Source organism: Nyctereutes procyonoides, unplaced genomic scaffold (assembly GCF_905146905.1).
Source record: "Nyctereutes procyonoides isolate TBG_1078 unplaced genomic scaffold, NYPRO_anot_genome, whole genome shotgun sequence".
In the NCBI taxonomy this organism is placed as follows: Eukaryota; Metazoa; Chordata; class Mammalia; order Carnivora; family Canidae; genus Nyctereutes; species Nyctereutes procyonoides.
This window is the reverse complement of record NW_026575052.1, coordinates 34,463,579-34,475,804: the sequence shown is the minus strand read 5'-3', so window position 1 is coordinate 34,475,804 and position 12,226 is coordinate 34,463,579. Positions and strand designations below refer to the sequence as shown.

The following is a 12,226-nucleotide window of genomic DNA, read 5'->3' as shown; positions in this document are numbered from 1 at the left end:
ATATCAGTTTCAGTTCCATCTACAACAAAATTACAAAAGTCTTTATGAAAGGGTTGAAATATGTAAAAAAAAATCAAGTCAAGTAATAGTATAAATTAATGGGAAAAGTTTAACTACTGAAGGATTTAAGTACAGGGTCCCATTGGTAAAAATATTTGCCGATAGCATAACAAAGCAACTATACAATAAGTTCACCTAAGTAGCACTAACTCAAAAATCTATTAAAAATTATTATATATAATTACTTGTAGATATAGAAAATTAACTTAAAAACCTAGAGAAAATACTATACGGACCCCCTAAAAGACTTTGGGAATAGATACCCTGCAGAAAAAATTTTTTTTGGTAGCAAACTGAAATTTGGCTCAACCCAGGAGGAAGCAAGAATAATTCATTTGTCTAAAGTTCTTGTTCCAAGGTATTAATGGTGTTCTAACCATGGTTCATGTTCTTTTAAAAATACCAAATTAGACAACCATTGGAAAGGCCTCCAGACAATAAAGAAGGCATGCGCTGTGGTCACCTGTGGACAAAGTCTTTTGATAAAGTTTACTCCATAAGTGGATTTTTGTTTCAGTTTTTTAGAAGTATTTACTGCTTTGTATTAATGTAGTCTAATTAAATATCTAGACAAGTCTTATTCTTTTCTTTATATTTTTGCAGAAGAATAAAATACTGTATAAAATAAAATATAAACAAAAACATATAGATCTTTATCAAAATGAACGTGTATTTAGAAATAAGGCATCAACAAAGGCTTTTTTAAATGGGTTTGGCCATACTATCATACGAACCACTAATGGCATGTCATGTGTCTTATTTTTATCGGTTCTGGGAAAGCAAGGGTAGGGATTATCTTCAAGATTGATTTCAATTGTTCCTACATTTTGGGTAGAAAATGTAGTATATTTTTTTTTTACTAACCATATTTGCTATATATACCATAAAACCTGGGTTAAACTATTTGGGGTGGGGGGTAGTTTTCATATTTTAATTCTTAACTGGAGGCTAAGTGACAAAAATATTTTTTGCATAGTGTTACTAAAATTTGCTATTTTCCTAATACTTTCAAGTAAGTTAAACCTCCTGATCATGATTGCTTTAATTAATTCTTAGAAAATAATATTTCTGGATATTACCATGCTTCTGAGTCATCAATTGCCATTATGAAATATCACAGATATAAGTATAGAAGGTAGAGGATATGAATCAAAGAGATGTATATTTAACCCTGGAAGTATTTTTTTTCCTCTTATAAAATCCCCAGGAGCTTAACCCTAATTACACCCCTCACTTTCTCTAGAAGAACTAACATTCTGACTTTTAAAATAATTATTTCCATGATTTTCTTAGTAATTATTCATCTCTCAATTATTAATCTGCCTATTTTTGAACTACATAAAAGGAGTCATGCTGTAGATTTTTATTTGTGATTTTATACTTTGGTTCAATATTATGTTCATTGATATCATTCTTTAATATTCCATTTAAGACTATGGCATAATTATTTATCCATTCTTCTATTAATAAGCATTTACATTATTCCTAATTTCTGAAAATTGTCAAGTATGCTGATATGAACATTTTTGTACAGGTCTCCAGGCACAAATGTTTTTTCCTTTCTCAAAAATATTAGATGAGTTATTTTCTTACATTTTGTAATTGAGTCTATTTAACAAAATGGAGATTAGGAGTAACTGTTATTAAATCTGGGGTTCTAGTTAGTTGATATAACCATACAATTCTTATGATGCTAAATCTAGTATTATTTATGCTACTCTTATCAAAATAATAAGAGTAGTATAAATCTACTTGAATTTTCTCATCATATGGCACTTTTAAGCACAGATGGTCTGTGTTTTGGTCATATGTAAATTTTTCCACTAAGAAAACATAAACCTCATTCGTTAATAAAGAAATTAAATGAAAAGCACTATCATTTTCCATCTATGAGATACTATTATAACTTATTGTTATTAAGCACTGATATATTGGTCCTGAGCAAAACCATATACATAAAAACTAGAACTCTGAGAATTTCTCTAGCAACATACATTTCACTACTAAAAGCCCAATTTTTGTTAATATCTACAGCAAAAAGATAATAATACACCCTACTTTTGTTTATGCATCTAAGACAAGACAGAAAAAAGAATGTGTATTAGCTTGAGAACATGCTTTTTTCCTAGATTATGAAATTCTTAGTAAATCAAAGTACATTTACATTTCCAGAAATCTTTGCAGCATGATAGCAAAATCATATTTTATGTAGTCTACCTCTAATTTAGAGAACTCTGATTTACATAGTTTGAAAATTAGCCTTGATATGGGAACATGAGCCAGAGTTGAGTCTTCAGCTAAAATTTATAGATCCCTATATAAAATATGTACCCTTGGCTTTGTTTCCAGAACATGTGAGCACATTCTCCTAATTGCAAATTTAGATTTATTTTTTACTTAAACAATTATACTATATAGACCTTCAGCCTACAACACAGTGGGACAATCTAACAAATAAATTTTTCTATATAATCCTATATATATCTTAACAGTCTTTTAACAACAACAACAAAAAGTTAACATTTAATGCCAACTCCTATTTTTACCACAAAATAGTGCTCATACACTTAAACAAAAATGAATTAGATTGTATTATCCATGGCAAGTCAAGTGTCTTACCTACTATGTCATTGTAAACTGCTTTATCAATCTTCACAAAACAAATAATAACTACCTTCTAAAAGTCTGACTGTAAGTAAGACCTTTCTTACTTAAAAGTAAGACCTTTCTCTCTTGCCATCTATATGATTAGGATGCTTGAATAGAACTGAATTTGAGGCTTCCAACAAACAAACACTGTACTACAAATGACTTACTTGGTTATGCTCTTCTCCATATGTAATTATGACTTAATCAAAGATTTTTATGGGTTAAGGTGAAGTCCCCAAAATATGCCTGATAAATGGAAAGAGGAGAAACCTGTTTTGCTGTTTCTTGGGCTCCATATAAAAAGAGGGTCCCATCTATGAAATTGTTTTCCATTTAAAGATTATTGATACTGACCTTCAAAGGTAATTGGTATACAGGAAACGTGAGTGTCTTAGTCATCCTGTTCATCTTATATCACTTTCCTTGTAGCTCTTTCTTTCTAGTTCACCTACCATAATATTGCCTTTCTTTTATTCAGCTTCCATCCTTTCTGTGAAAATGGCTAGTCTGTATTTAATTTGGAGCTGTAGGAAATTTTGCTATGGATCTCTGACAGTTCAAACAATTTAACAGACTTTAATTTAAATAGAGCAAGAATTGATTCACAAAGGCTCCGGAATTTTTGAAAACTATATGAAATTACTCTGTACTACCACTAAGTGGTGGAAAATGTATGAAAAACTGGCCTAAACTACTGGCTGCCTTCCACTGCCTGGTAAATTAGCCCATAGTCATCAATGAGTGTGAGCCATAATACCAGGTTCATCTTTCTCTATTTTCTAAATAAATAAGTAAATAAGTCCCGCAGGCAGATAGGAAGGACACTACCTGCAAAGCCGTCGTCGAAAACATCAGAAGCTGGCATAACACGTCCATTTTAACGGAAATGGGTTCTTTATTATTTAATCAGGACGGCTTCTGGGCGATTCATGAACCACTTATTGAATCACCGAGTTTAAGAAATCTGAAAAAAAATATTGGGAGTTGGTAAACACCATCTCCTGATTGATCAGTAGCACCTAGTGTTTCAGAAAGACATGAGAGACTTTTACTCTATTGGCACTTAAAGGCCATGGAATTGTTTTCAGTTGAACATAGTGAATAGTGATTCTCTATAAATCATAGAAAGCTCATTGTTGAAATCCACCATCATCTTGGGCCTATACAGTCACTAAGTAAAGAAAGGTATGCATTTTGTTGGCTGGGCTACAGTTCCTAAACAATTCATCTTTCAAGATTTCTTTTTCTTGAGAAGAGAAACTAAAATAAAATGTTATGAGTCTTTTTGAGCCAACTATAAAACATAAATGTAACCTCAATTCCTGATCAAAATATCACTGGATTTTTAAAAATATCACACATAGCTGTTAAAGCAATTAAGCCAACTGCATTAATAAAAAGGAACAAAGAAATTCAAGAAAGTTACTATTATGTCTTTGTGCTCCAGTGAACTGACCTTTTTAAAGGGCCCTGTGTTTAAAAAAAAAAAAAAACAAAAAAACCAAACCTTATTGCTTGGTCAGATTATAATCAGAGTTGTTTAGTTTATTATCAAAAAAGGAAAAAAAGACAACTTTCCCCAAATTTCTACCCTTTGTCTTTAATATCTATTTTTTTACTAATGGATTTAACTTTGTGAGCATTTCCATGAGGATGTACAACAGAAATATTTTTATAAAATACAGGATAAATAAGCCTTTTAAAACCCTGTCAACACTAATCATGCTTACATACAAAATGCAAAGAGGCAATAAGGCTTAAATAATGCTTTGTGGATTAATTCTTTTAATTAATTCAATGGAACACTTTATTGCAACTAGTAATAATTTTACGTCTCTCACCAGATCTGTGGTGATTTCTTTATAGTATTTTATTAGTAATTTAGGGATTCCCTTTCAGAGTATTTTAACAGCCTTAATATAGTTTCATCAAGGCAAGGTCTGGCAAGAGATCAAAACTGGTCTTTGTTAGGTATACAGAGATGGTCCTAGCAAATAGGCTGTACAAAATAAACAGGATAGGGGAGAAAGAAACTTGGTACTTGCAAAAAAAACAAACAAAACAAAACAAAAACACCAGGAGAGAAGCCTTCAAAAATGCACAGGATTACTAAGCATGTTATACAGTTTGTCTTTCTGGTGATAGACACTAAGATTCCATTATAAAAACATGAGCCAAGTCAAAGGAGAAATTCCAGATCTGGCTTGATTTCAGGGGAAAGCAGATCCTCAACAATGCTTAAAATTTAGGTAATATGATCTCCTTAAAAACATCTTGGAAAATGATAATACTAGTGCTTTGTGTGAAAAACTACCAAAAGATGTCAAACAAATGCTCTGTGGTCTATCTTTACAGCCTTCAACCCAGTTTAGGCACTAGGCAAGTATAGTATTATAATTACCTGTTACTAACATTAAAAATTTTAGATTATAGCATAATTATTCAGAGAAACTACCTTCTAATATGTATTCCCAATTCCTTCTATTTCATTATTACATTAATTAATTCAAAAAAGCCAATTTTAAGCATTTATCTTTTGATCTCTGATGAAATCATTGTGCTAGGTAATTTAAAATCTCATTTGGGGTTTTAAAAAATTCATAATTTTAAGTTTTCAGAAGTTTCAGCGATTAGCAGATATGAATCAAAACTTTAATAAATAATATTACCTTACATAACCTATCTGAATTTTTAAGGTTTTAGACCACAGTAATATAAATGTGAATTTTGAAGAAAGACAGTTTTTAAAAAGAATTTGTTGTTCACGTGTGCTTTTTCTATGATTCAACTTTTCACAGAGCATTTAATCTCTCCTCCCAAAGAAAACAATGGCTCAAAACAGTTAAAAGTAATGATAGAACAATAAGGCTTAAAGCCTTTATATTATTTAAAATAACATATACCATTTAATGAATGTCTACTGTTTCATATACATTATAACATTGTACATAATTATATATGTAACAACCTCATGATGTGTGTATTATTACCTAATTCATTTAACAAGTGAGGAGGTCACTGAAGATTATGAAAGGTTAAGTAACATGCCCATGGTAACACAGTTAGAAAGTGAGACGTAAGTCTATGAGCTTCTAAAGTCCAATCCTAAAGTCCTATGCAGGTAAGATGTGAAAGGAAATCTGCTTTCATAAACAGTTACACCTCAGCTAATTTATTTATTTCACACTTAAATAACCAGACTCTCAAATATACATTAAAAGATCAGCAAAGAAGTTCTCAAACTGCAGAAAAGATGAGTCACAAAATAAATTTTCAAATACAAATTTTCATTTTCTCATTTTCATTTCCTAGATGTTTGGTTTTTTGTTGTTGTTGTTTGTTACTATTAGATACTTCAGCATTCCTGAAAAATTCAGCTTTTTCAACAACAAAATGAAATAGATAATCACCGAATTAATGTTCGGCCTATACTCTATTAAACTGTGTAAATCTAAATTCTTTCTGACATTGTTTCCCATTTATTGAACGTTTCTGACACTCACATCATCAACTCCACTTATAGCCTTGCTCCAGTTTCTCTAATCTACCAAGTTCTGTTGGAGTATGAAGGAAAAAATTTGCCACAATGATATATTAAAATATTTTGGGAACAGCCTGAAATATCACCCTATAAAAGTTACTCATTATGCAGTACGAAGCACTACATATTAGGCTTCTACCAATGGCTTACTTCTGGAGCAATTCATCATCACTCTCCAGAGATTACTTACTCTAGAAAGCTGGTGATATAGTCTCGACTGCAGGCAGACCAGGAAAAAGGATTGGTATTTGCAGTAATGTGAGCTGCCATAAGTTTTGCTGCTTCATGACCTTTCGTCCCACAAGAATTTCCAATTCCATCATGGTTCATACCAAAACTGTTTTAACAAGGAAGAAACATAAGAAATATAAAAGAAAGAAATAAAAAAAAATAAAACAAATGAACCCCCAATATGTCCTTTATTTCCTTATTTGATCATTTATTAGCCTTATCAACATATATCTTCTATCAAGATCCTCTAAGGAAATACAGGATTAAAGAGACTACAGAACAATTCTATGATAGAATTTAAAAGATAGTTATAGTCCGTTGAGTTCTAGGTTAAATCTCAAATGAAAAAATCATTTGTCTTATAAAGGAGAATTAAATACATATGCAATTTATGTCTGTATGTGTATGTGTGTGTTTTCAAAACACCTTTTGAAAAATCTTGATACATTTAGGATTATGATTATAGAGTTTTTCTTTACGTCGGTTTCCCTTCATTGTTCAAAGCTTGTCTTTGCCATCCCCCCCGCCTCTGTGTCCTATAGCTATGCTTAGTGCTATTATCAATGTGATATAAAAACAATATCGATTATAAATCATAAATTTTAGTCTCTCTTCACAGGTAACCAAAAGCTTATGCTGACTATTTGTGAAAAAATAAAGTTACGTGTCCACAGAGACATCTAATAAATGTACTATGATATGTGTTCAAAGAAATAAGAATTTTGCGTGACAAGAGTATAAAATAGATGAAGATAATTGCTGGAGAAAAAATTGGAAAGGTAGCTGAGAACAGAGAATTACAATAAGTGAAAGTAAATATTAATACTTTTGGCAGGATACAAACACTGAAGATTTGTGGGTAAGAGCAACTTAAGATTTCAGAGAAGGAGAATGTTAGAATTGTATCTGTATTTTAGACAGGTCATTATAATAATTCTATGGTGGAGACCCTGGAGTGGGAAGAGAATGGAGGCATGGAAAGCAGATAGAAGATGATTACCAAATGACAAATGGTGTAGGTCTGAATGGGGCACTGGATAGAGAAGTGGGATTAGATCTGAGACGTGTTTAGGAAGCTGAAAGGATTGGTTTTCATAAATACAGTAAGAGTCATAATAAAGTCATATCATATGTGGGACAAGGAAAAGAAACTAGTAATTCACATGGAGGAACTAACATAAGCAAAGGAAGAGAAATACAGAAGAGTATATATCCAGAGCCTTAAATTAAAACACCAAATGACCTTCCATGAACACCAGTATTTAGTTTTCTTGTTTGACCCCAACACACTGGAATCAGTCTCTTTGAATGATCTTCTAGGAACATGATGGTAGAGTTTACAGAATTAGATATAATTATGTCAAAACAATCAGCCATGGAGTTACATAAAAAGCTCCTTAATGTAAATTTATAATTCAATAAACAATATTGTATACTTCTCTCAAAGACTGATGCTATCATGTGAATACTACTATGATTCTTTTCAAATGATGATAGCTTTAAAAAATTATTTCCTTTTAGCAGCAGCCTTATTACATATTCCTGAGTCATATGAAGATGGGTATAGGCAAACACAGAAGACTTTAAGAAAATAATTTTCAAGATCTTCAGCTTCCTTATGTACTATCTTCTAAGAAAAAAAGCAAAGCTTCTCCATTTTATATCTTATTTCTCCCACCTTATAAAAGAAAAACTTATCCTTTACCTATCTGTAATTTTACATTAATTAGTTCACTGCTTTGTGGTCTAAAAACATGGGTGTCAAGAGATACTTAGAAGCATTTCGTATCAATGTTGAAAAAGAGAATTATTTTAATGACTGAATAGCATGTAATTTCTAGTTTTCATCAAGTTTAGAAGAGGATATAATCAAATGAACAGTTGATGAGTTTTTAAAAAAAATTTTTGATGCTATACATATATGTTTTGCTGATCAATAATTGACTAACAATGATTGTAATGTAATGAATATATAATCCAGGGAAAATTTTTTCCTTTATTATCAAAGGAATTTTTGTAAATGTAATCACAATGTATACATTTTTGTGATAGTGATATGATATAATTAAAATACTTTTAAGTATAAAAATATATCTTAGAATATACATCAGGATAGTATTCTGGTTGAGAAAGAAGGAGCGGATATATTGAGTTAAAGGAGGGAAAAAATGATGTGAATTTTGACTATAAAACAAGAGCCTTTTATTAATACATATTTTTAAGTGTATAATGAAAGTTACCAAAATACTATGGCATTTAGATTCAACTGATATATTTAAAAGATGCATATAAAATTCTATTTTTTTGCATGCTAATATTTACAGTACTTCAGAAATTTTATCCTTTGCAATTAAAAGATAAATATTGTGTAATTTATAACAACACGGATGGACCTAGAAGATATTAGCCTAAGTGAAATAATTCAGACTGAGAAAGACAAAACTCATTTGATTTCACTCATATGTGAAAAAAACGAATGAATAGACAAAAGCAGAATCAGACCTATAAATATACAGAACAAAATGATGCCAGAGGGGTAGGGATATGGGCAAAACAAGTGAAGAGAGTGGGAAATACAGGCTTCCAGTTACAGAATGAATAAATCATAGGAACAAAAGTCACAGCATAGGGAATACTAAAACAGTCATATTGTAATAGCGTTATATGGTGTCAGATGGTAGCTACGCTTGTGGTGAGCATTGCATAATGTAAAAACCTGTCAAATTACTATGTTGTACACCTGAAACTAATGTAACATTGTATGTCAACTACACTTGAATATTTTTTAAAAAAATTCATGAATTCAAGTATATGAAGGTGAAAACATTACAAGTTCTATTTCTACCAACAATCTTTAGGTGTCAGATGCAGATAGTTATCTTAAAGGACTTAGATTTCAGTTGTCTAGGAGAATGTATACTTTTGTAGCTTGTATTTCACATATAAGAAATTCCAGCAATGGCCTGACCAATGTTAAAGAGTTCACTTATGGTGATGGGAGTTTACCACTGCTATTCACGACATCAACTTCAAAAGATCCCTCTAATAGGCTGATCAGGCTGGAGTAGTTAACACACACACATATAAATATTTAAAGATAGGTTTCCTTAATCAGTCAGTCAAGAAAGAAAAATGCCATATGACTTCACTCATTTATGGAATTTAAGAGACAAAACAGATGAACAGAGGGGAAAGGGGAAAAAAGAGAAAGAGGGAGAGAAAAAAAAACATAAACTTAACTACAGAGAATAAACTTGAGCATTGACTGGGGGAGGTGGACAGGGGATGGGCTAGAAGGGTGATGGGGATTAAGAAGGGTACTTGTGATGAGCATCAGACGTAAGTGATGAATTACTAAATTCTACAGCTGAAACCAATTTTACCGTCTATGTCAACTAACTAGAATCTGAATAAAAACTTGAAATTAAAAAAAATAAGGTAAAATAAAGATAGGTTCCCTCCTGGGGAAAGTCTATCTCAGGGAAGAGTTGGTAAAAGAAGTGAAACCCATTAATGATCAGAAAGAATAAGTAACAGCCCACTCTAGAACCATGATACTGGCAAAAATTTAGAATGTTACCTAGAACTAAGTGTTGACAGTGGTGTAGAGAAACTGGGAGCTTAGTGTACAATAGTTGTACTGAGGTCCAGGCAGCTATTCTGGAGAACAATTCAGCAGTACTCTGTCAAATTAAATAGGCAGATATTTTATAACTAAGGATTCTATTCTTGAATATGCATCCCAGGAATATCCCCAAAGGGAACATGTCTGAGGATGTTCATGACAGAGTTATTTATAATAGCGAGTTGCTGAAGATAATCTAGGTATCTGTCACTGGGGAATGAAAAATGTTGGAAGATGTGTATCATGGGATACTAAGCAGAAATTGGAAACAGCAAACAAAATAATGTCTACCTATAAATATGGGTGGATCTTAAAAACACTGGAAAAAATTAAGAAAAGGGAAAATATCTATAGTATTATATCATATATATATATATATATATATATATATATATATAAGCAAAAATTACATACACACTCAAATAACCAAAAAAAGCCAAGAACTTGGTCCAGATTAAAGACAAAAGGGAAACAACTAAATGCTATGCAAACTGGATTAGGCAGGGGGAAGCTATAAAAGACATTGCTAGGACAATTGGTGAAAATTGAATATGGACTGCATATTTGATAATATTATATCAATGTTAAATTTTCCAGTTTAATAGTTATACTGTGCTATAGAAGACATTATCTTTTCTTTTAGGAAAAAGACTGAAATATTTAGGGATAAGACACATGTCTACAACTTATTCTCAGGTAGTTCAGAAAAATAATACATGTACATATACAGGAAGAGAGATATAAAGCAAACATGGTAAAATATTAATGATTTTGAATCTGAGTAAACAGCACGTGGGAAATCTTCCTACTCTATCAATTTTTCTGTAAGCTTGAAATCATTTCAAACTTAAAAGATTAAAAAACAGACGTCCATCGAAAGATGAATGGATAAAGAAGATGTGGTTTATGTATACAAAAAACAGATGCATACATATATAAACAATCTGTTATATTTTACAAGGATACATATGGATTCAAATATACATATCAAATATATTAGAGTAGCTATCTATGGAAGAAAAGAAAGTGGAATGGGAAATGGGATTACAGAAACAAATACATATTTACATATGTTAAGTAAGAACGCTCCTTGTGGGACTGATAATGATGCTGTGCGAAGAACTAAGGATACATAGATAAATGATAGATAGATAGAAATAGATCAACAAATATAAAATAAACTCAATGCTCTCCTCTTGAGTTTCACAAATAATATTTTTTTAAAAAGAAAGAGAATGAGAACAAAAACAAGAACAAGAACAAAAGAGACTTTGGTGAACATGGGACCCACCCTCACAAGTGAACAGCAGTAGCAAGACAACACTTCCATGGTTGGTTTTATGTATTTAATAAAACAGTTCATATTATATAAAGGTAAAGATTCTCATTTGAGGAGGGTTTTATGAACATACATTGAGAGAGAGAGGCTAGACACAGAGAGATAGAGAGATTGAGACATTGGGAGACAGTCTCCCTGGGCTTCTTGTGATTCTCCACATTTTGCTGGGTATTCCAAGTCTGCAAACCTTATGCTTTAACCAGTCCATTTCACAGGATAATTTTTGAGAAATGAGGAAACATTCCCCCCTGGACAAAAAGCAGGTTTTACTTACTACTTGCTCTAAAAGTGGTAGATTTCCCCAAGCTCAATGTTTCTCAGTTGTGATGCAAACCCACTGTGTATGAAGCATTCACCTAGGCCATATTGTGTTGCCCCTGTGGGATTAGGGGCCAAGAGAAACCAAATAAATATGCTGATGCTTATGTTGTTTACTGCTGCTGTAATAAAATCCTTTGTCTCTGAGGAATTTCATGTCTTTTGCTAGCATCCATTTGACAGTTATAGGCCAATTTATTAGCTTATAAGTAGGGTAAAGTTAAATCTCAAATCCAATAAGAGAGAGAAGATTGTAGTTGATTAGGATAACCTACTCAATTATGAAAACCTAAGTAATTCTAAAAGCAAATTACTTCAAATTAGTATAAATTTAAAACAAACTAACTAAAGCCCAAATTCTCAGTTTCTACAAAAATAAAGTAGGCTTTTCATTTTGTCTTCTTCCTAGGAGATAAATTGAATGTTGAAGATCTCATCTAAATCTAGTGGATTCAAGAAAAAA

General features: G+C 31.6%; 1 protein-coding gene across 3 annotated transcripts in view; it reads right to left on the bottom strand.

Annotated features, from left to right (window-relative positions):
* Positions 1-12,226, bottom strand: part of ADAMTS6 (ADAM metallopeptidase with thrombospondin type 1 motif 6) — a 292,419-nt gene that overhangs the window by 122,004 nt on the left and 158,189 nt on the right. For all 3 annotated transcript variants that reach the window (XM_055332438.1, XM_055332440.1, XM_055332439.1), the window contains one exon: positions 6,441-6,587. In XM_055332438.1, coding sequence (XP_055188413.1) covers positions 6,441-6,587 — 147 coding nt within the window. The remainder of the gene's footprint in view (positions 1-6,440; positions 6,588-12,226) is intronic.